Genomic DNA, 27,962 nt, shown 5'->3' with positions numbered 1-27,962 from the left:
AAACTCCACTACTGTAGGACTTTTGCGGTGAGCCATTAAGAGCTCGGATTAGTTCTACATGAAATGCGTCTCAAGCACGGCTGTGCGTTTTTCTCTGTGTCCCATCAATGTTTCTGTAATTTTGTCTGGGTAGAAGGAGCCAATAATGAAGATTTGATTAGGTTTTGTGGTTTCGGATTGCAGTGTTTGCACAATATGTTAATGGTCCAGACTTAAATGATTTGAACAGGCGATACGTGCTCTGGTAAAGAACCGACGTGCCTGATACGCAATGACTCAATCATGAGGGAGTCCAGACGTATTTAGGGAGTGTGTCTATTGTTTTTCTTAGCACTCCAAAAAAACCCGCAAATTGGCAAAAGCCATGCTGTGAACTTTCTGAATTATGTTTGCAGATTTTGGGGTTATTCCTAAACAGCGGGGCTTATTTCACTTTTTGCATATGTAAGCCGAGAGTGTGATTAAATCTAATTCACCTGAAATCTGATTTGTAATGGAAAGTTGGCCCTCATTTGGTCTCTCTTGATTAGGAGAATGTGCTTCACATCAGAGTAGATTCTGTATCCTGACTGTATTAACACCATCCTCGTTTTGTTTGGAAGCAGCAAGGGGATTGGGAGGGGTAGGTGTTCTTACACGATATATGCAATTAGGGTCATGTCAGAGCATGCATTTGTTGCCAATTTGGATACACAAAACAAAATAATGTTGACATAATAACGAATCACGACCAGTCAGTTTTCCTAAACCTGCTTCCTTTAATCAGGAGGGTACATTTGCAGTTCAGAGCAGCAAGTAGGATACAGTACATGTGTGCTGGAAAGATGAACTGCACATTTTAGTTTCTTTCTAATGTTTAGAGTCACGTACGAATAGCGCAATGATTACAGTTCGGTCGCTCTGTTAATAATTTTGAAAATGAAAATGAATAGACAGGTACTCTTCTGCATGCAAACCGATATCTGAACACTGCTAAATGTACCCAGAGCAGGGCGATATGACCAAAAATATTTATCACGATATACATTTGAAAATTTGTGATAACGATAACTGACGATATAATTGACACTAGACAAAATAATTTACAACTTCTCAACTTTATTAGTGCCAAAAAAAAAAAACCATCAATGTATTTTCACTTAAACAAGCAGCTTTTTTAAGTGCATTAAAGTTACATAAAAACGTAACAGTGCAAATGCAAATTCCTTGCTGACAGTTTAACCAAAAGGCATTTCCAGTGGAAATTGGCCGACATATCCTCAGCATAACCATGTATAACATCCACAAAATCCACAAAAAAAGAGGTTATACACACACAATACGGTAATATTATGTTGAAGCACAGTACGTATCACTCCGCGAGGCTCCTGCCTAATATAGCCGTAATGCTCCGACAATCCATCAAGCGTTGCGGGTTCGTAGCTTAGCAAAGTCGTACTGAAACATTTGACAGATTTTCGAGCGCCGTGTACCACATAAAATCATTTCGAGGTCAGTAAACACAACCAGAATTCATACATAAGGCACACGGGATTATAAGGGGCACTGTCGATTTTCAGAAAAATCAAAGGATTGATTTTAAGTGTGCCGTATTTTCCAAAAAAAAACACGGTAATAACGACGGCCCGCTAACATGCTCTACCAAAAATAGTGCTTTGTTGTGTACCTGACGGATGAAAGCCAAACCAGTTCCACACCACTGAAGTTGCAGCATTTTTACAAACCAATTCTGGTTCATTCGTTTCATTTAACGATCCACTTTCGCTCTTCTCATTCTGCATCGCCGCCATGTGCGTATGTAAACAAAGGCACTGCGCATGCGCGTTTTACCCACGTTCTATCGCGATATTTGATTTTCCTATCGTTGCCCAACATTACACCGGTATTACTGTGAACGGTATGATATAGCCCAGCCCTACCCAGGTGTTTACAGAAAATGTCATATTTATGATATTTGTATCATCATGACTTTCAGGAAGAAAAGTACCTCTGACACGGCGCAGGGAATCTACACTAAACTAGGCTAAAGGCTAAAGCAATGAGATTGTTAGCATAGCTTTAAACAGAGGCTAGCAGAAGGGAAAAATAGCTAGCCAGAAAAACCTCAAAGCCACAATTTGTCACTTTTTATAGTTACTTACTGTAATACAAAAACTGTCTGTTGGTTTGGCTGGGAACTCCTCCTACATGATTATAAGTTGCCTGGCAACCACCTACCAATGGCTAAAATGACTCATGCACCTATAACGCCCAATAAAAGCATCATATCGTTTTACTTTCATGACAGTGACGCTGAATTTATCAAATACTGAATGTACTCATTCTTGATATTTTCATCTTGTGATGTTTACAGTATACCATGACTGTAATTTAACTTATAAAGTCAGGTTTACTCTATCAGAAGTTTAATGTTGGATAAATGAACAAATGTACTTCAGGCAATGGTGTTTTGAAACCACCTCAATTATTTCAGTCTGCATGTTTTGTTTTTTTGTCTGCAGGTTTTTTCAGGCTAAACTGTCCTGACCATCTCGTGTCTGTAAGCTATATATGTAGACACGGCATCGGTATTATCTATTCTTTATTCCACTCTTGGCAAGAATATGAAATCATAATCTTTTTTTTTAATCTCTCCTGCTGCTGTCACAGGTTGTTATATAATAATTATTTTTTTATTAAGGTGCAGGAAACTGAAAGTTACAGACATAGTTAGACAGTAGAGTTAATGATTCCTCTGACCTTAAAGCCTGACTTTCCTGCACATTGATTGGAAAGTCAGTTGATGAGTTACACGTAAGCGTTTTGTTTCCACTTATTAGCTCGTCCTTACATCCATATAAGGATCAGCTACTAGCATGGGGACAGGCAGGTCGGGACATCGCTCTGTGCGCACAGGTCATCGAGTCACCACAGAGGAATGTGTGTTAAACATGTTACACTGCACAGGAAGTACAGCCCCCCCAACACCACCCCCCGGCCGGGAGCGAGATAAATCCGACCATCAACAGCCCGACTGTTGTTGTTTGTTGCCTTTGTCTGTTCTGTTTTTGCTGCCACTTCTTTTATTTAGGGCTCGGAAACGTGTCGCTGTTTCCATGAGATAAGCAAACACCTGAACACGAGGTGTGACTGTGAATTGGAAGCCTCGGTATCTCAGTAAAAATTACGGACAAAAATACATCATTTGGTGCCTGTTATGACTTTTTAAGTCACGCTTTTTCATTTTAAAAAGGAAGATTTTTTTCCTTTTTTGTTTTTTTTGAGGTGCGCGTTTCCTGTTTATTACTGAAGCGCTCCATTCAGGCAGCCAGACTCCAGACCCAGCGCCCCCAGCGGCGCGGATATGTCTGCCGGTGTTCCTCTTTCCTTATCACTCCGATGTGTGATGAATTGGTCTGTCAGTTGCTTGATAGGAAACAATAACAGGAACTATAAACTTAGAATTCTTCCTGATTGTCGCATCAGTTTTTGAAATATTATTTATACTGTATGAGAGTGTGTAATTTCCTTTGTTTTTCAGAGATGACTTTTCACCTACCTTTATATTCAATGGTTCAGTAGAAACTGTCCTATTTGAATGCAGATTTATTTTCACAGCTAGTGGACACAGTGCAGATTACACAGCGTCACTGTAATTTTATTTCCAATTAATGCAGCTGCACTAAATAACAACAGTAGTAAAAATAATAATACAAGCTAAGAAATATAAACAAAAGTGAATTTGCCCTTTCAGTTTAGTTCAAAGTATTCATATTTTTAAAAACATTGTATTTTCAATTATGCATTTATTTGAATATATAAATTTAGCTCAGTGTTCCCATCTGCATACATTTGCTCTGTGTGTATAGTAAACAGAGAGTGCAGTGCCCACATACAAAGACAGACTGTGGTAGCTTCATTTAGACAGGAGGTGATAAAACAAAGAGGTAATACTAATTGAAGAACTGGCACAAGTCAGCCTGCATTACTGTAACACTCTTCTTCTTTTTTTTAAGTGCACTTCCCAAAAAGTTTTTTTGGTAGCGTGCAATAAATTTTTTACAACTTCAGCAAAAGCAGAACCACATTGTGTTGTAGTCTTCTACAGAACTGATGCTAAAATAATTGTTCTTGCATACAAAGCCTTAAGTGGTCTTGGCTACACTGCTGTCAGTGTTTTGCGTTCTCCTTTCATGCCCTCTGAAGTCATTCTGTACTTTTCCATCACAGCCGGAGCAAATTTCAATGAGATGAAGTTCTGAACTTTCTATATTAACATTCTTCACGTTGTTCCGCCTAACAGGAACGAGCGTACAGAATATTGTTTCCTTAGAATTTCAGTGATCCGGCTTGAAGCTTTTATGGTTATCAGCGAACTTCCAAGTGCACATTGTTTGCTGTAATCTGTTGTTGAAGTCTGAAAGGCCTTCACAAATCAATTTTAGATGAATGATCTGGAAAATGTGGACGTCACATTCCAGCAAATACCTCATTTATTTCATTCTGTGTTGGGGTTTGGTTTGTTTTTTGTCATTTCAGGAATCCAAAATGTTCTTAGCCTATTCTGTGCAGTTCTGACAGAACATAAGGTCTTATTCCACTCCACCAGCTACCAGCGGCTTGGAGAGGCATGCCGTGCCCTGGAAGCCCTCATGTTTCCTCTTAAATACAGGTGAGTATGTGTTTGATATGGCTGGATGAGACAGAATCTCATGTGACTTTCCATTGACTGCAGTTGTGACTTTCTTGGCTTGTGATCTGACTGATCATTAACTTTGTTAATTTTTCATTCATTTCTGTAAAAACAGTTTTCTCCACCACATTAGATCACCTTTTAAAGTCACACAATTTAACCTTCTTTAACCTCTTTTTTTTTTTTTTTGTTTGCTTGAAATGACTCAGATGTATGTGGTTAATAACCTCCTTACCTTTCTCCGATACATTTGTTCATCACTCTCCCTTGTGAAACATATCTTCTAAGAAAGGGTATTTTAAGCTAATCCGGCCAAATGGGTTCAGGGGTTCTTAAACATAACACTAAACAACAAAACATGCAAAAGGAAGGAAGACGTCAGGAGGAAGGAGACAGTAAGCCTTTTTCACAGAAGACGTCTTGAACCATCATTGTCGTAATATTAGTAACAGTTTAACGACTACATCCACATGATTTCCAGCCATGGCGTGCCACCGTGTCTTTATGTGAAAGCAAAGTACCAACATCAAGTTGATCTAATGTGGTGTAGTAGGATGCTAATACATATAAATATTTATAAGTATGAGATATATGGTCATCTGCCACTTTATTAAGTATACCTATTTAACTCACTGTTAGCGTAAATATCTAATCAGCCAATCAGCTGGCATACAGCTAGGTGTATTTAGGTGTGTAGACTTGTTGAAATTCAAACTGAGCATCAGAATGGGGATGAAAGGTGATTTAAGTGACATGGCATCGTTGTTGGTGCTCTGTGGGATGGTCCGAGTACTTCAGAAACTACTGACCTGAGATTCTCCCACACAACCATCTCTAGGGTTTATAGAAAAAGAGGAAGTCTCCTGTGAGTGGCGGTTATAAAAGAACAACACATTGAGCACTGAAGCAACGTTCAGATGACTAATTTGGCATGAACAGCATTCATGACCACACTGTGCCCATCTTCTGATGACTGTTTCCAGCAGAATAACTGTCACTAGATCTCAGTCCAATACAGCAACCTTGAGATGTGGGCATGCATGAGCAGCCGGCAAATCTGCAGCAACTGCGTGATGCTGTCGTGTCAACATGGAGCGAAATCTCGGAGAAATCTTTTCAGCAACTTGCAGAATCTATGCGATGAAGAATTGAGGGGATCCCTTTCTTTGCTTGCAAGGTGTACCTAATAAAGTGTCTGCGAGTGTATTTAGTTCCTATTAACAAATGAGCAATCAAAGCACTAAAACCATGATGCTACTCTGCCATTCCTTGCGTTGTGTGCCTGTATCCTTCATTGTTTGCTTGGTCTAAGTTTGCCAACAGCAACAAGAACAGCAAAAATCAGCAGCGGTTTATTTGTCTGTCTAAGCTGCTGGAAGTTTGCACAAACACAGTCACACGTCTCAAAAAACCCTTTTGTTACTGGAAAATGTAAAACAGGACTTGCACAGAAGTAACGGGCGTTTCAGATGACTGGTACACAATCGTGGTCTCGAGTAATTCTGTTGTTCAGGTAGAATTAGAAGCCACTATGTATTAACATGATATGAAACACTGTGTCCACACACAGTGTTCTACATTTAAATTATCTGGGGTTTATTGCAATTTTGACACAAGTTTCCTGTAGATGATGATGATCATTTAAAATTTACGTATAAATGTCCTCCGTGCTTTACTGCTCTCTTATCACTTGAAATAAGTTTAGTCATCCGAGCTCCATTTTCATCAAATCACATCCTCTTCCCTGCGGGGAAGTATATTTTAAGCTCATAGTTGACCAATCGTTGCATAATTCTTCTTAATCTTTCTTCTGAGTAAATGTGTGCGTTTTGCTTGTGTCCGTGCACACAGCTACCCCTACATCCCCATTCTACCTTCGCGACTGCTGGAAGTGTTGAGTTCACCCACGCCCTTCATCATCGGCGTGCACTCCATGTTTCAGAATGAAATCCAGGATCTGGTGAGTGTAGACGTGTCACAGACATCCAGGAATTTGTCCTACCTTCATGCACAAGTTAAAGATTAGAAATTGTTAAAAGGTAACAATGAATCATTAACAGACAACTTAAAGTCTTTAAAGGCTTATTTTGATATCCTCAAAGCAGGTCTTGCTTTAAGGACTTTTTCTTTCTACTGACCAGCGAAATTGACATTTTTATTTTTTCAGATTGTTTTTGCACACTGGGTTTTAAAAGATTTCTCTATATTTAGCTGGTTGCATTTGACTCTCATCAGACATGTCTACCACACAGCGCTTCCTCCAGCAGCAGTAAAACCACCTGACCTGTCAGTGTTTTGTGTGTTTTGATCAGTTGGATGTTATCATTGCTGACCTGGATGGAGGAACAATAAAGATTCCTGAGTGTATCCACCTGTCCTTGCTACCTGAACCTTTGTTACACCAAACACAGTCTACCCTGTCCCTGGTGAGCCCAAACGCAAACTCACACATGCACACAAAAACACCTAAAACCACATTATTTAAAGATGATGGCATCTAAAGTGAGCACCCCAAAATTTTAAATATTCCCGAAGTTCCTTTTCTTTGAACATTATATAATAGAGTAATAGAGTGGGTTGTGTTCTGTATACGAAGTGTGCTCAGAAAGTTCCGTAATGCCGGCCAAACAAAGCAAAAAACATACCTGACCTTTTCAAGGTCGTCTCCTTGCAACATTTAAATCTCTCCTTAGAAACCCTGCTTTGCAATTTAATTGTGGAACATACACGTGCACAAAGAACAAATGCTGACAACCTGAGCCAGCTTCCATCACTGTTATTGAGCAAAGGATTGAGCTACAACTCATGTCGGCCAGCTTGAAGACAGCTCATCAAGTTAGATGGGTATCAAGGTACATGCTCCTAGATTGACTCCCTGAATTTATCCCTTAGGGTCACCGAGTTGTTCTGCTGTAATACTTGCCTTAAGCAAGGCAGGCAAATTGTACATTACAGCAGTGCCCTCAGTTTCCAAGGATAGCAAAAGACACATGACCTCCCTAAGTGGGCCCCACCTGTCTCCACTGTGATGTGACAAGGTCAGAGCCAGGAGTCAGACCTGGAACCTGACTTATTAGCATAGCTAGTAGGCTAAAAGAACATAGAAACTAGTAGTTACAGTGTTAGTAACACTTTACCTGTTGTTTTATAGACTGTTGTTGGTGATGTCACATTATTTAGAACAGAATGGGGATGACCTGTGGCTGGACGGGCCCCCTGTGTATTTTTGTTTTGGGCCCCAACAGGCTGGAGAATCAGTACTGGCTGTAATATCCTGAGACAGCTGAGGAAGAACACTTGATCTGATCTGTGCCACGTGTTGTTTTTTGATTATTTTTTTTCCCGGCCACACTCTGAGACTCTCCTCTTCCTGAAAATCAAAAATGGTTGAAGGCGTGTATTTTGACACAGACAACATGATCCAGTTGCCATCAGAGACTGTCACATGCAGGTAGTCACAGCAGGACTTTTATGGAGTGAACTGAACTTTGCCCGAGTGCAACGTATGTTTCCTAGAAGTCACAGGGAGACTAACTTGAAGGGATGATCAGGTAATGTTTTTGTTTTTTGCAGGAGGTGCTGCAGAGCTCTTTGATTGCACAAGAAGTCATCTGTCATTTCATCCTTTACAAAGACAAACACATCACTACACATATATAGAGAAATAATGCTAATTCTTATATTTTGTTTAATAAAATGTTTGCTTTCCTAATGAAATAATAAGGCACTTCTTGATTACCACATTACCTGGTCACTCGCTGTGCACCCGCAGCATTCCCTAAGTTAATGTTGGAATCATTCCAAGTTATTTTCCATAAATGCTTGGGATAAACGAAAACAAATGTATCGTCTGAATCTAAATTCATTTTCTTAGGTTTTACACCCGGATTTGGAGATAGCGGACAACGCGTTCCCCCCACCTCGCACCGCACCCTCCAACCTCAAGCTGTTGGTAAGTCAGCAGGGTTAACATTTGGCCTCATTTAAGTTCCTCAGTGTCTCAAGGAGTGATGTCCTTCTCCTTCCCACACGAGGAGGACGGGCTGCCCAGAAAAGGTTTCTTATCACAGGGAGGTTAGCGTTGGAGTGGGGGTACTAACTGACGGTAACCCATAACCCAAGTGAAGAAAAAAAAAAGCATGTCTGTTGTATAATTACCTTATCAGACTGCATTTGTGGCATAGCTGCTTGATGAGTTGTGTGTGTGTGTGTGTGTGTGTGTGTGTGTGTGTGTGTGTGTGTGTGTGTTTTCCAGGACAAGGAGGTGAGAGCCGTCTTTCTCAGGTTGTTTGCACAACTCTTTCAGGGCTACAGGTCCTGCCTGCAGCTCATCCGCATCCATTCTGAACCCGTGATCCACTTTCACAAGGTAATAAAACCAGGTCATGAAATTCCCGGGGCTAAAATTAGCATTTTTGCCAATATATGACCTTTTGATTAAGCTCGTTAAGCAATTCCTCCCTAGAAAACACGACGTTCCATCAATCTGCCCGCGCTCCTTTAGCCAGCAGTGTGGGCGGACTCGCACATAAAGACCTGACAGATAAACTTGTCAGAAGTGTCTAATGCGTGCGTTTGTGTATGCGTGTTGTTTTAAACGTGTCACAGAATCTTCGTGACTCTTCCTTGATGGTATTCGTTTGTTTATCCAAGCTTCGGACACAGTCCCGTAACCTTGGGCAAATCCGGCAGTGAGCCATATGAAACGTATTAGGTTTACATTTTTGTTTTGCGCCGGGGTTTTTGTTTGTTCGTGTCTGTGGTGTCTCCGTGGTAACCCATCAGCAAATCACCCTCAAAGTACCCCACATGGATCGCATTATAAACTAAAGCTCTGCTTATTCGCCTGGAATCCTGGAGCAGGAGGTGGGGGGCTCGAGTGAACTGTTTTATCTCCTCTAGCCACAGGCACATATAATTATGTGTAAAGTAAATTAAATTCATTTGCATGTAGTCATTTCTAACTGGATTTATTTCCCTTTCTCCGCACACTGAAGAACTTGCCCACGTTGCAACAATATAAAAGTCCCCCTTGCAGAGATATTTTGTGATCATGTTCTAAAAATGGCTGCTTGGTGTGCAGTCTGTAGTAAATCCATATGAACAAGGTTTGTGATTGTGAATGCTCTAATCTGACATTATCCAGACTGCCTTCCTGGGCCAGCGAGGCCTCATTGAGAATGACTTCCTGACCAAGGTTTTGGATGGCATGGCCTTTGCCGGCTTTGTCTCAGAGAGGGGTCCACCTTACCGAGCCTGCGATCTGTTTGATGAGGTACTGTACCGTGACGCACCACCGAAACCTTAGCCTTTAACTTTAAATAGAGAGGCTCGTACATAAACACCTTTTCAATCAACTGACCCTGTTTCTAGTTTACATTTTGTTTTCTTTGTTGTTGGTGTGCTTTGCAGTTGGTGGCCTTGGACTTTGACAGCTTTAAGGAAGAGGAGGTCAACCCCGCCAAGCTTCAGAAGCACATCAGGGAGCTCTCCGAGCAGCTTTATAGAAATGTAAGTCCTCGTGCAACAAACGACTGCTAAGTTTCCTCTGTTGTGCTGGTGTGCCGTGTACGTCTGATTTCCTCATTTTAGCCTGCTCTGCATGTGTGCTGCTCCAAATCTGTCCCATTAATCCATGTTGTTTCCTGGTTGTTGTACGTTAGGAGAACCCAAACCCCCACATGGCATTCCAGAAAGTGCCTCGGCCGTCTGAGGGATCCCACCTGCGCGTGCACCAGATACCTTTTCCCGTGCTGCATGAAGAAAAGGTGGAGAAGCTTATGGAGGAGGGTACAGCAAAACACAGCAGTTCACCTCTTCCTACACGAACTGAGAAAAAGTGTGTAGTACCCGCTGGACCACCTGTTGGTATGACTCACTTTAAAACCTTATTATGCGCAAAAAATACATTTCACAGAATTTTTTGCATGTAAATTTTTAATTAAAATGACTCATCAACGATCTGTTTGCTTTTTCCAGCATCCATCATGGGAAAGAGTTACTCTGTGTTTAACAGCGCTCGCAGGCTGGAGGTCGTGAGGAACTGCATCTCATTCATCTTTTACAACAAGACTCTGGAGACTGAAAAGGTGATGCACACTGTTTATTTTTCTACCTTTAAACAAGTTCATAAGGCACCCGTGCTTTGGGTAACACCAGAGCTTCAGGCTGTTTAGGAGCAGGTCTCTCCTTAGCTTTATCGTCCTATTATGTCCCAGCTGGTACACAGACACCTAGAAGCAGGAGTAAATAAGGCCTGTGATCAATCTTTCTGCATCCCTGTGCCAGGCTAAGCTGCCAAGCAATAATTACAACTGGGATTGATCAATTCCTGTCTGATCTGTTTGTTCCTGCAAGTATTTATGCTGAACAGGAATCTTTCCTCAAAGTTATATTCCACACTACAGCCTCATCTGTAGGAGTTCATAGGTGAGCATTCAGTCCAATATGACTCCAGTGTGTTTAAAATGGGATGAGTGCCAGTTGTTTTATGTATCCTTATAGCTTCATACAGGAGTTATATAACCTGAACCTGCATCTGCATGCACACAGGGTAAAAATGCATAGCAGGAATTCTCTGAACACCCCGTGAACTTGTAAGTCTTTGACATACATACAGTGCTGTGCAAAAGTGTTTATCCTCTTCCTGTTTTTTTGTTTGTTTGTTTGTTTTTGGAAATCTGTTACATTTAAATGTTTCAGCTCATCAAACAAAAGTAAAATTACCCCCTAAACCTAATAATTGGTTGCGGCACCCTTGGCAGCAAAAACTGTAATCAAGCATTTGCAATAACTCTTTCACATCACTGTGGAGGAATTTTGATCCGCTCTTCTTTGCAGGTTTGTTTAAATTCAGCCACATTGGACAGTTTTCCAACATGAAGGACCTGTTTAAACTAAGTCCAGGCTTTAACTAGGCCACTTCGAAGGTGGACTTGCTGCTGTGTTTCGGATCATTGTCCTGCTGCATAACCCAAGTGTGCTTGAATTTTATTTTTTCACATAGGGCCAGATAGGTTTGCAAGAAACAGCATTTTATATTTATTTATCTTTGCAAAAACATAATAAATCCGGAAAGAGCAAATAATTTTCATAGCACCGTAGGTGCTCCTGTAGTTGTTGTAGTGAATGTCACTTTTGACAAATACTTTATACAATGAAGGTTTCCTGTCTTCAGTTTTTTTAACAGTTTTAAATTACTAATAGTTTCCTGTTTCTTGTGCTAATTGACTTCTCTTCACAGGTCTGTTACTTCTTTCTAAAACCTTCTTTCCCTCTTTCTTCACTTTAACAGACGCTGCCGGCTGCACTGCGTGCGCTGAAAGGCAAGGCAGCCCGCCAATGTCTGACTGAGGAGCTCAGTCTCCATGTTCAGCAGAACCGCGCCATACTGGACCACCAACAGTTTGACTACATCATTCGTATGATGAACTGTGCCCTTCAGGTCAGTGACGTGACAGATAAACCTGCCAACATAAGTCACAGACTGTTACATCTGTACTGTAAACATGCACAGTAATATTCCATGCAGATAGGAAGAAGCAGTCAGCCTTAGAAAAGCCTGGATTTTTTCCCCCCTGCAATGCGGGGGTCACGTTCTACAATCAGTCAACTAATCGAGAAATTTAAATACCTGAATTTTTGATAATCAATCAACTGTTTAAAGTACTGAAATGTTGTAAAGTCTTTATTTGTTCCAGATTTGGGTTTGGTCTGTGGCTTTTAACAAAAAAGTCAATTTAAACATCATCTTGGATTACGAGCTTTTCTGTTATTCTAAGAAAATCGATGGTGAATAAGTAAATAATGAATGAACTACACAAACCTGATGGCTTAGAGACTGTGTGGCCTTATAAAGCAATGCATTTTTTCCTCCTTACAATGCAAGTCTGAAATTGTACTGAGACACTCAGTGCTGTCGTCCCCAAACTGTGAATGTCAAATTTACCGTGTTATTCCCACAAAATATTGAGATTTATTTTAACAAAGCACTTTTTCTAAAGCTGATATACAGGAAAATGTTTTTCAGATCCATGTAAATATTTTAGTTCAGTATCACAAAGTAGACTTTATGAGTTTAAAAGATTAGCTGTAGAGAGTCAGATAGTAATGCTTAAGGTCTCACACAGGCTTAGGGACATGTTGGCGACCACTTAGTAAACCCTGGTCACGAGGGAAGAATGCATATTCCCCAATAGACTGCGATTGTTCAATGGATGTTGCTTGCAGTCGCTGTGAAATTGAATCGGTAAGACCCAGTCATGCAAGTTTGAAGACCGATAAGTGACCTTGCCTGCTGGTAACCTCCAGTCGCGTGTGCATCCCATCACTGTTTGGTGAGTGGTTGTTGGTAGTTTTAGCGTGAAATTGGTCGTAAAGACGTACACAGTAGTGCATCCAAAATGGCCTTGTGATTGTTTTGTTTCTAGCAGGTTGCAGTTGCTGGTTTTCATGGAAGATGCCATCCCGTCTGCAAAAACTTGCAAAACACTCCACGCCATCGTGAAACTATAAAAAAAATGCTATGCAAACCGGAAAAGGAGAAAGTTCATCTTCAAAGTAAAAGCTGTGATCAGGCACATCTACTTTGAAGCCATATAAAGTTTGCCTTTATTTGCAACTGTCTGGCCTTGTGTCATGAGACTTATGACCTATAAGACCTAACAATGCTTCTCAATGTTAATCAGATACTGTGTTTGTGTCTTCTTCGTGCCCTCCTGGTGGTTCAGCTCTTTGTCAAAGCAAGTACGTAGTGTGGTTGTTTTTTTGTTTGTTTTTTTGCAGCTTATAAAAAGTCTGTAAAGCTTTACTCAAACGGAGCAGTTGGTCTTAATTGGTAGTTCCACTTGTTTTATTAGTGTGAATAAACCCATCTGAGGGATTTTAAAAATGTAAGCAATAGTCAAAAAGTACAGCATTTATAGAGTGACTTGAGATTCCAGTCATTCCCCCCCAAATAACAGAAAACCAATTAATCCCACCATCTGCTAGGGACGTGCAAAATGTGCACGTTGCTTCAGAGTTGTTCAAATGGAGTTTTGATGAATTTGGCCTTTCGAGAACAGGAAGAGAAAAGTAGTTTGTTGGCATTTGGTTGTCTTCATTTTCAGGATCAGAGACTTTATCGCTGGTCTGCATTTACCAAGGCTTTATAAAACCAAAATCTCGTTTGCACAGCCTCTTTAGTTCAATTCTATCTCAAGTATAAATCAAACGCGTGCTTTCATGTTGTTTCATGTTGTTACATGAAAGCTGGTGCGTCATTTGGTCTTCACCATCAGAACAAAATCTGCAAACCTGGGCTTAAATTTTTCTTTCACCCAAACAAATGAACCTGTTGAACAGGTATGCTCTAGGAAAATGAATAGGTCATCTGTATCTTTAGTGCTGTCTGCAATTCAAGCAAGTAAACCTACATCCAAGTTGTGCTAATATTCACTATTTTCATTTGTTCTGCTCTTGTAAACTACATGTTAGACATGAACATGTTTAAAAAGAATATAAACAAAACATGTTTGCTGAAATGCTAGTACCCCAAAGGACAAAGTAATAATTTCACAAATATAGACGTGGAGTACACTTTGATGAATTGCAACAAAGTATGTAATTAGCCTTTCTCTAAAAATTTTAGAATCATTTATTGTTGTTTTTAAAGATTTTATTGTTTGTTTTTGGTCTCAAAGCCAGGTTGGCTTGCAGCTCTCGGTCTTGTGTTCGTCTGGCATCTAAATATACATTTTAAGATGTGGGGCCAGTTATTACTTTTAAATTCTGCTACGTCACCTTTGTTTCAATACCCAGCAAAACAAGGACCCCATAAAGATGTCACAGAGCGCGCCGCGGCCGGCCGGATTGTGTCTGTGTGTGCGTGTTCAAAGGTCCTTCAGAGCTTCACAAAGCCAAAGTGACCTATTCTGCAAAAAATGTTCATGCTTCTTGTGTGATGACAGCCACATGCCGCCTCAGTATTTGTGGCGCGTGTGTTGATCTGACACGTTGATTTGCAGTGACATCATCATTAAGAAACCACTTACAAGATTTATCGTTAAACTGTCAACGGCTGTGTGACTTTTCTGTTTTCTGGTTACAATCAGAGTTTTCCTTTGAAAGAGTTAGCAGGATGTGTGCGCCACAGAGTAGGCTAAAGGTTGAGGCGCTGGAATCAGATGAAACTGTTCCTTGGAAGTATGTATGAACTAGCTTTTCTTTCTTTGGCTATCTTGTTAGGCGCGCTAACAATCTGTGAGTGTCTGTAAGAAATTTACAGTTGTGCATTTTTTCCTGTTTAAACATCTGTTGTTGGCCTTATCTCTGCTGTGTTTCTCTGCCATGAGTAATACCCCCCTTATTGAGGCATTTATGTTAATTGCTCATTTATATGAGTGTGCGTGCGCATGTGCGTGCATGCGCTGGTCAATGCTCTAGCATTTAGAAGTAAAAGTTGCGCAAACCATGTGGGGGAACAAGCCCTGCTGTGGATGTGTCCTGGCATTCCAACCATTTCCTGTCTGATAGGATTATTAGCCTTCTGTGCTCTGCTCTCTCATGGCCTGCAGCGTCATGATGGTGCTCACGGACACGCTCCGAATGGAGGTTTACTGTGAGAGGGTGTCAGAGTCCGAGGTCTATGGGAAGAGATCGCCTCGGCGCAGAGTCCATGCGTCATTTATGATCCCGACCTCAAACGTGTGACATGGAAAAGTGTACAGTAATGCATATTAAGCATAGATGTTGTTGTCGGGTGGAGGGTGAACTCCATCTAACTGTCCTATATGGACTGCATGTTGCCACATCTGAGCTGATGAACGCTGATGTACCCTTTACCCTCACCCGTCCACCCCCTCTAGCTTAATTTCTACCCGCTGCACTTTAATCACTTTGAACATTTCCATTAATAGTTATTAGTGATTACATTTGTACATTATTTAGCTCATAAATTAGTCTCTTGCTGTGAGAAAATGCCCTCTTGTCTGCCTTAGTGGTCCTAATGGACTGCCTTATGTAACTCACTGGTCACTGGGAATCTGTACTTAGTATCATTCCCATGTTCGGATAAATGTTTCTCAAGGATGTGCACCAGTGTGGCCAGGTAAACATCAGTGCTAATCGGATATCTTGCTTTCACTACGGAATTTCTGTTTATTGCTCATCCGGGTGACACAAATGTCAGCTATGTTGCTTATTTTTGCCTAATTCCTTTTCCTATTCGTAATTCCAGACGCAATTAACAGTAATAGGCTATGAGGCAGGCGCTGCTCTGTTTGCCCTCTGCCGTGAAAGTCTCATAAATGCATGCCACAAGTGTCATCCCACAGCTTTCCTGGAAGGTGCTAACACAGGAAGTTAGTGTTTGCTCACATCCTACAGCGTTTTGTGTCACATGCTGACAGCCTCCTTGTGTTTGTCCAGTGCATACGTGTCTGAAACAGAATAGCGGTGTTAGTCATCCTCGCTGTTATAGCTCCAGCAGGCTAAAGAATGAGGGAAAAAGGTTAGACACATAGTAAATAATGGAAGGAAATGGAGGCTGCAGGGTGTCCGTGCAAACCGCAACATCTTCTTCTCCCTCTATTCTTGAAAACCCAAATAACATATGTTAAGGACGAGTTCCCCACCATGAACCGTGTGGACGCTGTGAGAATGACTGAGTGCTTAATGCAGTAACTTTTTGTCAAGTGTTTGATGGACTACAAGCACTCATTCAGTCTAATCTGCTGGAGATTTCACTGCTATCTCTTCACTTTGTTACTCGACCTCAAAAGCTTTTGAGCTGTCACTTATCTTCTCTGGCTGCTCACAGGAGATTAAGGTGGAGGTTAAGTGTGGCTTAAGTGAAGCCGATTAAGTCTTCTTTATATGAAAGGTGATATGGTGAAGTATCTAAACCCCTCCCCTTTCCCACCTCCAGCCATTCTTGGACCATTTTGGTTAAAAAGGCTCCGGTCACCGCTAAATTTCTGTTTTTTTCCTTGGAAGAGTACTCATTTGTAAAATAGTCACACTCTTCTGCCTGTGCATTTCCACTTGTTGTTCTATTTTGTCTGGGGTCCATGAACTCCAGTGACCTGCAGCTTTGTCGAGGATGCTGGGTAAACAATGCTTTGGTGCCGCTCCAGTAAGCTGGAACATTTTACCACAGCCCCAATGACTGCAAAGAAGAAGGAAAAAAACTAGCAACAAGAAAACTAAAGCAGAAACTGTGTTGCTTTGTCGACGGGGGGGCACTGGCTTTCATTTGTTTTGCATTTTCTCCCCTTTGTACATTCTTGCCTGTGCGCATTTTCAGGAGTGGCGGCAAGAGGGCCCCCCATTACAGACCACTATCAGAAAGTGGAGCATTCCTCCGCCTATCTCCCTCTCCAAAATGAAGCACTCTGATAGTATGTTGTTTTTGAAGAACACAGTCATGGTTTTAAGAGTCTCGTTTTCACGTGACGTTGGTCCAAAACCAATACATTAAATATGAAAACATTTGTCATACAGGGGTTTTTTTGGGGTTTTTTTTAATGACTCGGGGTTATCCGGTGCGGCACAAGGTCAAAATCAGTGCTGTTGTTTGTACATGGTCTTAAATCAAGTTTCCTCTGGCTGTTTTCATTTGCAGAGTTCAACGAATAAATCCCAACAAAGCTTACTGCACATAAGTACCAATTTCCTGTGGGTGAAGCACTTTTGAGTCCAACTCAACTCTTTTTCTTTTGTTCCCCATTGTTTTCTATGGTCTGTGTAAGAAAAGTTTAGTTTGGGCCCCTAAGCGCCTCCCACCTTCAGCCTCCCGTGTAGTGATTTTTTTGTCTTAATGCCATCCTTTTAAAAGTGCTGTTAAGCACCGCCTCTCTGACCTGAAACAGTCTCAGATACAGAGACTCATTGGAATGGTGTGTAAATGTCAAAGAGGGAATATTTTCAACCAATCCCTTTTGAAATAAAAAAAAAAACACCTATAAAAAAAAGAAAATTGAATTTGCTTTCTGGCTGGTCGTGGATGCTTGATTAATGGCCAAAATAACTGCACTTTACGCAACATTTTGTGATTATTATTTTTTTAATTAGCCTTGTATGGCAGTCTAGCTGAATCAATATCAATAAATTGAAGACTGGGACACACTTGACAGTCGTGTCAAGGCAGGAATTATATAAGAAGATTGAAAGCATATGTCATAACGGTGCAAAAGAGCAGAGTGAGGGGATTTGGCAGGCCTAGTTTTGAGCTTTGCCCTGACATTTAACAGAACAGTGTCTTTATGTAACAGGACGTTAGAAATGCTGAAGATGGATTCTTTGCCACCCAAAGTTCTCCCAAAGTCACATTTCTGCATTGCTAATTTGTAGCTGTTGATCAGCAGAGCCCTCAAAGACCATGTTTCTGCTGTTGTTGTGCAATTTAAAATTGTGTTGACATCATAAAATATTTTCACACAAAGTTATCAAACCTGATGATAGTAGGGTTGAAAAGATGTTCTCTCCGAGTCTCGCACCATGCTTTGTTTCCTGCCCTGTTCTCACTTCTCTCTTACTTTTCACCCCGCAGGACTGCTCCACCTCTGAGGAGTTCACGGTGGCTGCTGCACTGCTGCCCCTGTCAACAGCATTTTACAGGGTAAGGAAATAATAATTCTATCAAAGCATAGAAATGTGTGCCTTGAATGTAAATCTTTTGCTCCACCTGTTTTCTCAATGCCGTCTATATCATCTAAGGGATCAGTTTAACTTTTTTATGTGAAAAAGAAAGTTTCCCCAGGCTTTCTGCAGTCCTGTGAAGAACTAGGCAAACCTTTGATGCTTCGATAAGAATTGATATAGTAAGTAAGCTGCATTCAAGCCTCATATCACCAAGCACAATGCAAAGTGTTGGATGCAGTGGTGTAAAGCACCCCACCGCTGGAATCTAGGGCAGTGAGACGTGATCTCTGGAGTGACGAATGAACAGTTTGGGGATGGCCCCTTGCTGTTTCAACATGACTTGACACTAATACACAAAGCAAGATTCATAAATGGATGAGTGAGTTTGGTGTCGAAGAACTTGAATGGCCTGCACAGAGCCCTGACCTCAACCCGATAGAACAATTTTGGGATGAATTAATGGAGACCAGGCCTTCTCGTCGAACATCGGCATCTTATCTCACAAGCGCACTTCTGGAAGAATCGTCAAAAATGACCATAAACACAGTCCTAAACCTTGTAGAAAGCCTTCCCAGAAGAGTTGAAGCTGGTATAGCTGCAAAGCGAGGGCCAATATCATATTAAACATCATAAGATTATATTAAGAATGGCATGTCACTTGAATTCATAAGCTTGTGAAGGCAGAAGAAAAAATACTGTTGACAATATTGTGTAGCAGCACGACTTAGGTTTACAAAAGTGCATCTGAAGAAACCACAAGATCTCTGGAACAATGTCCTTTGGACAGTTAGACCAAAATGGAGAAATCCATCATATCAGCAGAAACACCTGACCACCTACCCACTGCTAACCACGGTGGTGAAGGGGTGATTTGATTATTTGGGCTTGTTTTGCAACCACGTTGAAAGCTATTGTTGCTAAAGGTGGTTTTACAATATAATCTATCAAGGAGTGTGCTTAGGTTTTCACATGACTGCATTAATACCTGGGAACTTTCTTTTTCCACACAGCTGTATGCAAATATTCACTTACCCCCTGTGGTTTCTAGCCATGCATATAGTCTAGTTTAATAAGTGAAACTACTGTCTCTAAATATTTAAAACAATCTTAGATAAATTATTGATTTGAGCTTATCAGCGCATTGACAGATGGTACCGGACTGGACTCTTTTAAACCTGTCAGCCTAAACATGTTAAATATGTTGCTCCTAAATCTCATCAAACTGAACCTGCAAACATTGACTCCTGTTGAACAGATCAGCTCTGGGGATTACATTAAACAAGGCAGTTCCTGTCAGTATTTTGGACCATCACTGTCTGTAATTCCACTTTGGAGGTCTTGTGAATTTCTCTGTTTTGGTTTCTTGCTGGCTGTTGTGAATAGTAGATGGGCTTGTGTACACAGCTGGTTTAAGGAACTGAACTGTTAACCATTTCCCTTGTCTTCGCCCTGCCCTAACTGCCACCGCAAGTGTGATAATGCATAAACAGTGAAGTGCAGTAACAGCGGATTTCGACTAATAAAATGCAGATATATCAGCTTTGTCTTAGTTTTATTGAAGATATTTGGGTAGCGAGATGCATGTCAGTCAAAATGTAACCACAAGCTGGATACAGCGTCTGTTACATGCTTGTCCATGTCAGTGAACCTTCTTTTTTCCCATGACCCACGCCACACACCTCTCAATCATCAATTTTACTGGCAGCCCAAGAGTTTCAAGTGGTAGTTGACCTTAACTTAACATTGCCTTCACAATAGAGAAGTTTCTACACAGGGAATAACCAGAGAAAGAACTGCTTACTTGACTTTTCGACCCCTGCTAGAAGCACACAGTATTTTAAAGCCAGCCGTGGCCTTTGGTTTCCAAATCATCTAATCAACCACAACTATGTCCTTGCAGCTTACTTGTTGCTATAGGAACAGACACAACTGTCCACACTGGCTTTTTGTTGGATACCAGTGCTGTACCCTGATGGGCTGGACTGGGAACTGGCCTGCTCTGTGCCACCACATGACTTATTCAGTTCACATGCCACAGGCTGATGTAACTTTGTTTGATATTTGTTGTTTTTCTCGTTTCTCTTCAAACCCACCAGGACTGAAACTTTCTCTCATGTAAAATTACTTCTCGTTACAAAGTGGTTTCTGTCTCAACTATGTTAGCTGATCATAAGTCACAGTTACCACACACTGCAGCGATTTCCTCCCTTTTCAGTTAGAAGATTAAAAATAATGCCTTTTGTGGCACATGCAGCTTGTTAGAAGTAAAGACATTTAGAGAAAGCCATTTTTCTTTGTTGTTTACAGATGATTGGAATTAATGACAGCACTGAGCTGTGTTTCATCCAAAGGGGGAAAAGTAAAGTGAGGTCACGAAGGAATCTGCCAAAAATGTCTGTAATCTCTAAAACAAGGATCATGCAGTGGAAATGTGAGAAAAACAAAGCGTGGTAATGGAGCATGGCAGCAGCTGTCATTTTGGGTGGGGACTGTGAGGCATGCATGATCTGATATCTCACAATTGATTTCCATACCCTGTTTCACATGTTTCTGTACATGTTTAATATTTTTATTCATTATTTCCACATTTGTGTGTGCAGCTAAGAAAAATCTTGTATCAAAAAGTATTTTTGATACCGATACCTAATATCGGATTGGTCCATCTCTAATATAGTGTAGGGTTGGGCGATATGTAAAAAATTTCCAACTGACAATCGTCAGTCCAATAATCGACGATGGGCAATATATTCGCGCATGCACAGACCTTTTGATGGGCGGAGCAATGTAATCATGCACAGACTGATTTGCACGTGTGCAACACAGAAGTCCGAACATGGACAAACTAATTTCCATAAAAAACATTAGGACTGTCAGCGTTAACGCAGTCATCACGATTAACGCGATTAAAATTTTTAACACAATCAACCCATCTGAGGCGCAGAATGAACGAACTTTGGACAAACTGCCCGAAAAACGTTGATAGAGACATTTCAGGGATTTTGACTCAGTCTGCGCTCCAGATGGGTTAATTGTTAATCGGTGATGACGGCACGTTAACACTGACAGCACTAAAAAATATATATAAAGTCGCCAATTTGGGATGAAAGAGGCAAACTTAAGGATGTAACCAAAGTGGTGTGCCGCTTGTGCAGACGTATTGTTCGAGTAAAGTACTCAAGCAAGACTAACTTGCATGAGCACGTACGTGTCCACCATTCGGCTGAGTATGCTAGGCTATCACCAGAGTCTGCAGGTCCATCAACAAGCATTTGGGCGCACTCTGAGGATGGTGCATTTGCTCGCAGATGAAAGAGGGTGCTGTTAAAACAGCGTTATTATTTTTTTTCTGACTGCTTCTATTAGCTCCATCATTATTAGCAAGCTTACTCATGGGCAAATAAATAAATAACTTGTCCTTGGAAAAACGATAGTCGATATATATTCGTCACCCAACCCTCATATAGTGCCAATCTAAACTCAACCCTACACAATCTTAGAAAGACATGATGTAGGAGTTTTGATAGATGCTCTTACTTTGCTTTCACATAAAGACACTGTGGCATGCCAAAGCTGTAAATCATGTGGATGTAGTAATTAAACTGTTACTAATATTACTACAGTGACTGCTCAAAATGTCTTTTCTGAAAAAGGCTACTGTCTCCTTCCTCCTGACGTTTTCCTTCCTTTAGTCACGTTTTTTTTGTTTTAGTGTTGTGTTTGCCTGAAGAGCCCCTGCACATTTTTGGCCGGATTATCTTAAAATACCTTTTCTTATGATAGCATCACACAGTTGCTGCAGGTTTCTCGGCTCCACATTCATGACGTGAATCTCCCGTTCCACCACATCCCAGGGGTGCTCTTTTGGATAGAGATCTGGTGACGGTGGAGGTTATTTGACTACAGTGAACTCATTGTTATGTTCAAGGAACCAGTTTGAAATAATTTGATCTTCGTGACATGGTCCATTTTCCTACTGGAAGCAGCCATCAGGAGGTGGACATGGTCAGCAACAATACTCAGGTAGTTTGTGGTAAACAATGCTCAGTTGGTACTAACGCAGGCGTCGGCAGCCTTCAACATCAAAGGAACCTTTATAGAAACACAGGCGGTTGACGGAGGACAGATGTAATGGGAGAGAATAAATTAATACATATAGTATATGTACTAATGGGGGTTACGGTTAACCCTAATTATAACCCATGGCTCACCAGCCACAGGTTGCCAACCTCTGAATTAAGGAGACCAAAGTATGCCAAGAAAATATCCCCCACACCATTACAGCTTGACAAAGGCCTGCAGTGTTGATACAAAGCAGGATGGATGTTGTGTGTCATATTGTTTACACCAAATTCTGACCCTATCATTCAGATGATGCAGCAAAAATCAAGACCAGACCTGACTCTCTTGTCCAATTTTGGTGAGCCAGTGGAGCCTTCGTTTATTGTTCAGGTTCGCTGCGGACGTCTGCTGCTGTAGTCCATCTGCTTCGAGGTTCAACGCGTTGTGCATTGATGATTGATGATGCTCCTTTGCATACCTTAGTTATAACCAGTGATCATTTGAGTTGCTGGTGCCTTTCTGTCAGGTCGAAGCAGTCTGACCTCTAGCATCAACAAGACATTTTCACAAAAAGACTGACAGTGCCGCCCACTGAAGCTCTTTTTCAGACCATCCGCTGTAAATGCTAGTGATGGTTGCGTTGAATGTTTAAAAATCCAGGAGTCTGTGAAATACTCAGACTAACCTGTCTGGGCAGGCTGTTGCTTCCAGCTGTTCCTAGAAGGCTTTTGTCTTAGTTCATTACATAAGTGCACCATCAGAAAGCAGCAAAGTCTATCCATAAGCATCTCCAGCACAAAAATAAATCAAATGACATTGTAGTCCTCACTTCAGATAGGTGAGGTCTCACAGTTTAATCATTCCTTGATCCGTTGACTGAATATTTTCAAAATTGTGTAAAGATGTGTTCCTGTTTTTCAGAACCCGTAGAACAACAAGAGCATGTCATTTATCTTGTCCTGAGTAATACTGCTTTAGTAAGCCTTCTGCAGGACTTTCCATAATTGTGTAATAAAGCTGTGATGAATGCTCACCTAAAAGGCACCTATTGTATAAATGAGAGGCTTCAGTCCCAATAAACCACACATTTAGATGGTAAATGGTCTGTATTTGTATAGCGCTTTTCTAGTCCCTAAGGACCCCAAAGCACTTTACACAACCAGTCATCCACCCATTCACACACACATTCACACACTGGTGATGGCAAGCCACATTGTAGCCACAGCCGAAGTTTGATTTGTTGCAATAAAGTGTAACAGTCCAGTACCATTGTTGCATGAGAAAAGGTTTTCCAAGTTTCCAAATAATTTCCATTGTAACAGTCTTGAAAGAGTCTCCTAAGCAGGAATTTTTGCAATTTTGATATAAAATGATTCAAAGATAAATGAGTTTCTATTTTTTGTTTTCATTTAAGTCAGAGTCTAAGCACACTTTAATCAATGATGCACATTTCTCACTGTGGGGAAAAAACTTTTCCTTTTGCACTACAAGCCAAACTTTGGGTAAAAATTATCCCTCCTCTGTTCAGACAGTGCACTTTAAAGACTGTTAGTTCAAGGTTAGGAGTCAGACATTGGTCAAGTTCCTGTTTGATATTCTTGACCAGACTTTGGCAGGCTCACAGTGTGTTCATGCTTACAGTGGCACTGTCCCCACGGCCTTCGAGTCTCCAGGTCGGGTAATGTGGGAAGGTTTCTCTCTCTCTCGCGCTCTCTCTCTCTCGCTCCCTGAATGTTTTGCTCACACTAAAACGGTGTAAATATTACAGAATGTCTAGTCTAAATCATGCATGTCATTTGGCCTGTGCAGGTAAATTTTATTTAAATGCCTCGCAGCCTTTGGACAGCGGCCCATTTGTTAAAGGCGAGGTCTTCTCTTATGCATTGTCTAGTGAGACGTGGGTTTATCAGGAGATGAACGGGTGTCATTGATGCATGGAAGTGTTATTCTGCCCTTTTACTGCCCCACCTGATCCCTTTCTCCTGACATTTGAATGTGTCGCCAGATTAAATGCCTCCGCGTGGGGGAAAATGCAGATTGAATGCAGCAGCCGTTTGAAAACCCAAACACAAGACTGGATGACTTGCACAACAAGAGCACTTGACTGTTAGCATTCTTTCATCCAGAGTTTATGCCTGGAGGCATTTGGCAGCTCGTTCTGTCAAACTGCTCTCCACTTTGTCCCCACAAGGAAGATGACGTACTCCGTGACCCCTGACTATCTCCAAAATGCCTCACCGTATCTGTGTTTTCATTTTTCTTTTGGAACATTTATGTTACTTGTACATTGTGTTTTTGCACAGTTGTGGATGCCACGATAGGCATGTTTATTAGTATGACTGTCGGCATGTGTTTCTTTGTTTGTTTGACTTGAATACGCTATTTGAAGGCAGGCTTTTAGACGCTTCACGACTTTAGTAGCTCTCCTCGCAATGCGCGCACTCGTGCAAGAATTGCAAAAGTCGGAGATGGATTGTGTTCGGGTCAAGCGTGCATTCTCACTCAAGGCTGCTCCAGAAATGATGATTGTTTTTATATCAACAGTTCAGGAATGCTATGAATTCTTCCAAAGCCCGTAAATAATGTTGCTGCCCCGAAGCTGACGACGTATCAGATATAGCAGTCTGCATGCAAGTGCGTCCTCCCTTCAGCGACAACATTCACCATCTCAGAGACAGCGGACATGCATAACGCTGCATGGCTGAGGCGGTTATCAATCATATTATGAACCTCTGGATAAAATCAGAGTTCAAAGTGGGATTCTAAATCCTGATAGCCTAATTACTGTGACTTGTGCACGGCTTTTTCTCCTTTCTGTCTCCCCTTGTGTTTTTTTTATTTTGTTTTTTTCAGCTTGTTTTTACCAAGCCCTGCATTCCTCCTCTTCACCGATCACACAGCCAGATGGGGCTAATAGTGGTATGCTCCCTCCTTCCCTTCATCTTTGCTTCCTTCTATTCTTTCCTCCTCCCTTTCCTTTCTTTTCTCCTTCCCTTTTCCCTTCCTCCTTGCACATCTGTCTGGTGCTTTACAAATGAGTAAGAGCCAACCTGGGTCGAAATGACCTACAAAACTCCTGATAAGTCAAGAAAGTACAGCCACTAACAAATCGCACACACTCGGACCCTCCTACACAAACTACACACTCCCTCGCAGCATCTCTTGCAAGACACTGACAAAGGCTAGCACACAGTACCATCTAGGGGGCTGCTATTCTGTTCCTATTTGTCAGTATTTATTTATAGCTGTGATCAATTTAGCTCTGCAGAAACAGTTTATCTACATGTGTTCTCATAATGACATCCTAATGTTGTCTACAAGTATGTCTTCCGGCAGCTTGCATTTAAGCGTCAGGTGAAATCTGTGTCTAGTACGAGTGGTTTAAATGGAAGGACAGGTAAACTGTGTGTCATAGTGCTGAGGCATCATTTAGGAACAGTTGATGGCAAGGCCCTGCAGGAGGAGCTGTTACAAATGGAAAATACAAGGATTGGACCCCCTTTTGCCTTCAAAACAGAGAGTTTGGTCCATATTAAACTGTTTGACAACATCAAACATTTGCTGAAGATTTGTCAACTGCACATCCATGATGTGAATCTCCTGTTCCACCCCAGTCCAAAGTCACTCTATTGGAGTACAGTGTCATGTTCAGGAAATTAGTTTGAGATCATTTGAACTTTGTGGCATCACAAGATGGTACGCTGTGGTCATAAAGGGATGGATAAGTGTGGCAAGAAAATATACCTGACAACATGACACCAGCAGCAGCCTTAAACCATTGTTTACGTCCATAAACAAGCCTGGTTCTGCCGGAAGTTTCTTCCTGTTAAAAGAGCGTTTTTCCTTCCCACTGTCGCCAAAGCGCTTGTTCATAGGGGGTGATATGACTGTTGGGTTTTTCTCCGTATGTATTATTGTAGGGTCTACCTTACAATATAAAGCGCCGTGAGGTGACTGCTGTTGTGATTTGGGACTGTATAAATAAAACTGAATTGAATTGAACTGAATAACATGCCATGTACCAGCAGAAATTAAGTCTCATCAGACATCAATCTTCTGTTTTGGTAGCCTCAGTTTCCCGTTCTTAGGTGATGATGGTGCATTGGTTTTATACTTCTGTTGCCCGTCTGCTTGTTGTTCATTCAGAGATGCTCTTACCTTAGTTTTAACAGGTGAATTACTTGACGTTACTCTTGTGTTTCTGTCAGCTCGAGGCAATCTGACCTCAAGTTGGCAGACTGACTCCAGACATTTACTAGTAAACACTAGTGATAGTTGTGTGGGAAATTCTCAGTTCATCAGCAGTTCAGCAAAGTCATTTAATTCACCTTTGTGCCCATTTCTGATCCTCCATCTGAACCTCAGCATGTCGTCTTGACCATGCCTACAGGCCTCAGTGTTTATTTTTATGCCATGAGATTGACTAATTTAGATATTTGAGTTAACAGCAGTTGAACAGGTGGAATGACGTGGTCAGTGAGTGTATATCTTAATATCATATCAGTTCTTTCATTGCATGGTATATCCTGCCTCTTTAATCTGTGGGGCTGAAGGTACCTGTGGAGACACAAAGAAATGCCCCAACCAGTGCGGGATCTGCACTACCACTGCAGAGCTGCACTATATAACTGCAGTATTCATGGTTTGAGTCAATGTAAAATGATGCACCTAAAACATTAAATAAAGGGTAAAAAGCTACAACAACAACAGCTGACCTTTAGTAACCTACACTGTTATTTCACATTCTTGTTCTAAATTGTGATAATTTGAATCTGTCTTGGCCTCTGTCATCAGCCAGCAGGATGTTATTGCTTCTTATTTTAAACACCTTGAAAACTCATGAAAATCTGCTGCGCTCAGCAGAGTCATGTTTCCCAAAAAAGCGGTTTCATTTGGGTAATCTAATATTAGACGAGCGGAGGAGGGCTCGGCTTCGGTTGTGTGTCAACATGTCAGAATGATTCTTTCTTTCAAGAGGTTTAACCTACACATTTTTTAAACAGTAAGACATATCTGCCAGCTCTTCTTCAATTACATGTGTTATTAAGGCGGAAAAACACATTTGTCTGAATTATGAAGAAAAACCGCTGACCTGTTAACACCCATAAACCGCTAACAAGACACAGCTCCAGAAAGACTTGTGTTATCAGTGCTATGTGCTTGCAGCTGCGGGCATTAGCTCCCAGCTCTCCTGGCTTCTGGCTTCTGGCCCATTTCACTGGGAATAAAACTGTTTTGGTTCTGTCTGTTATAATTACAGTAACCCCCACCTCCAAAGTTCTCATCCTTCAAAGGCAAACTATAAAGTGATAATAGAAACCACCGTGTTGTGTCCGGCTCAGGGGGAGGGTTCAGAAGCTAATCTAATAAAAGCCTTCAGCCTTACATATGGCTGTCAGACTTTGAAGGGAGGTGGACGGTTGTGGGCGGTTGGTTTGTGATGATAATTTAATGGCACGCCGTGCTTGTATTTGGATCGTGTTGTTCGTGGCGTGATTGATTTATTTTTTTGCTTCCCCACCACTTCCAGCGTGGTTAAACATGTGTTATTACAGTACAGTGTGCAGCAACGTTCATGTCTTGTGCTGAGGACGGTACAGTATGTTCA

General features: G+C 41.3%; 1 protein-coding gene across 3 annotated transcripts in view; it reads left to right on the top strand.

Annotated features, from left to right (window-relative positions):
- The window catches only part of sbf2 (SET binding factor 2), a 107,703-nt gene that overhangs the window by 46,881 nt on the left and 32,860 nt on the right, over positions 1 to 27,962 (top strand). For all 3 annotated transcript variants that reach the window (XM_080885023.1, XM_080885021.1, XM_080885022.1), the window contains 11 exons: positions 4,519 to 4,651; positions 6,524 to 6,632; positions 6,985 to 7,098; positions 8,547 to 8,624; positions 8,928 to 9,041; positions 9,819 to 9,947; positions 10,085 to 10,183; positions 10,336 to 10,540; positions 10,652 to 10,761; positions 11,967 to 12,116; positions 18,204 to 18,272. In XM_080885023.1, the coding sequence (XP_080741149.1) occupies positions 4,519 to 4,651; positions 6,524 to 6,632; positions 6,985 to 7,098; positions 8,547 to 8,624; positions 8,928 to 9,041; positions 9,819 to 9,947; positions 10,085 to 10,183; positions 10,336 to 10,540; positions 10,652 to 10,761; positions 11,967 to 12,116; positions 18,204 to 18,272 (1,310 nt within the window). The remainder of the gene's footprint in view (positions 1 to 4,518; positions 4,652 to 6,523; positions 6,633 to 6,984; positions 7,099 to 8,546; positions 8,625 to 8,927; positions 9,042 to 9,818; positions 9,948 to 10,084; positions 10,184 to 10,335; positions 10,541 to 10,651; positions 10,762 to 11,966; positions 12,117 to 18,203; positions 18,273 to 27,962) is intronic.

The sequence above is a fragment of the Rhamphochromis sp. 'chilingali' genome (assembly GCF_963969265.1).
Source record: "Rhamphochromis sp. 'chilingali' genome assembly, chromosome: 6".
In the NCBI taxonomy this organism is placed as follows: Eukaryota; Metazoa; Chordata; class Actinopteri; order Cichliformes; family Cichlidae; genus Rhamphochromis; species Rhamphochromis sp. 'chilingali'.
The sequence above is the reverse complement of the archived record's forward strand: the minus strand, read 5'-3'. Positions and strand labels throughout refer to the sequence as shown.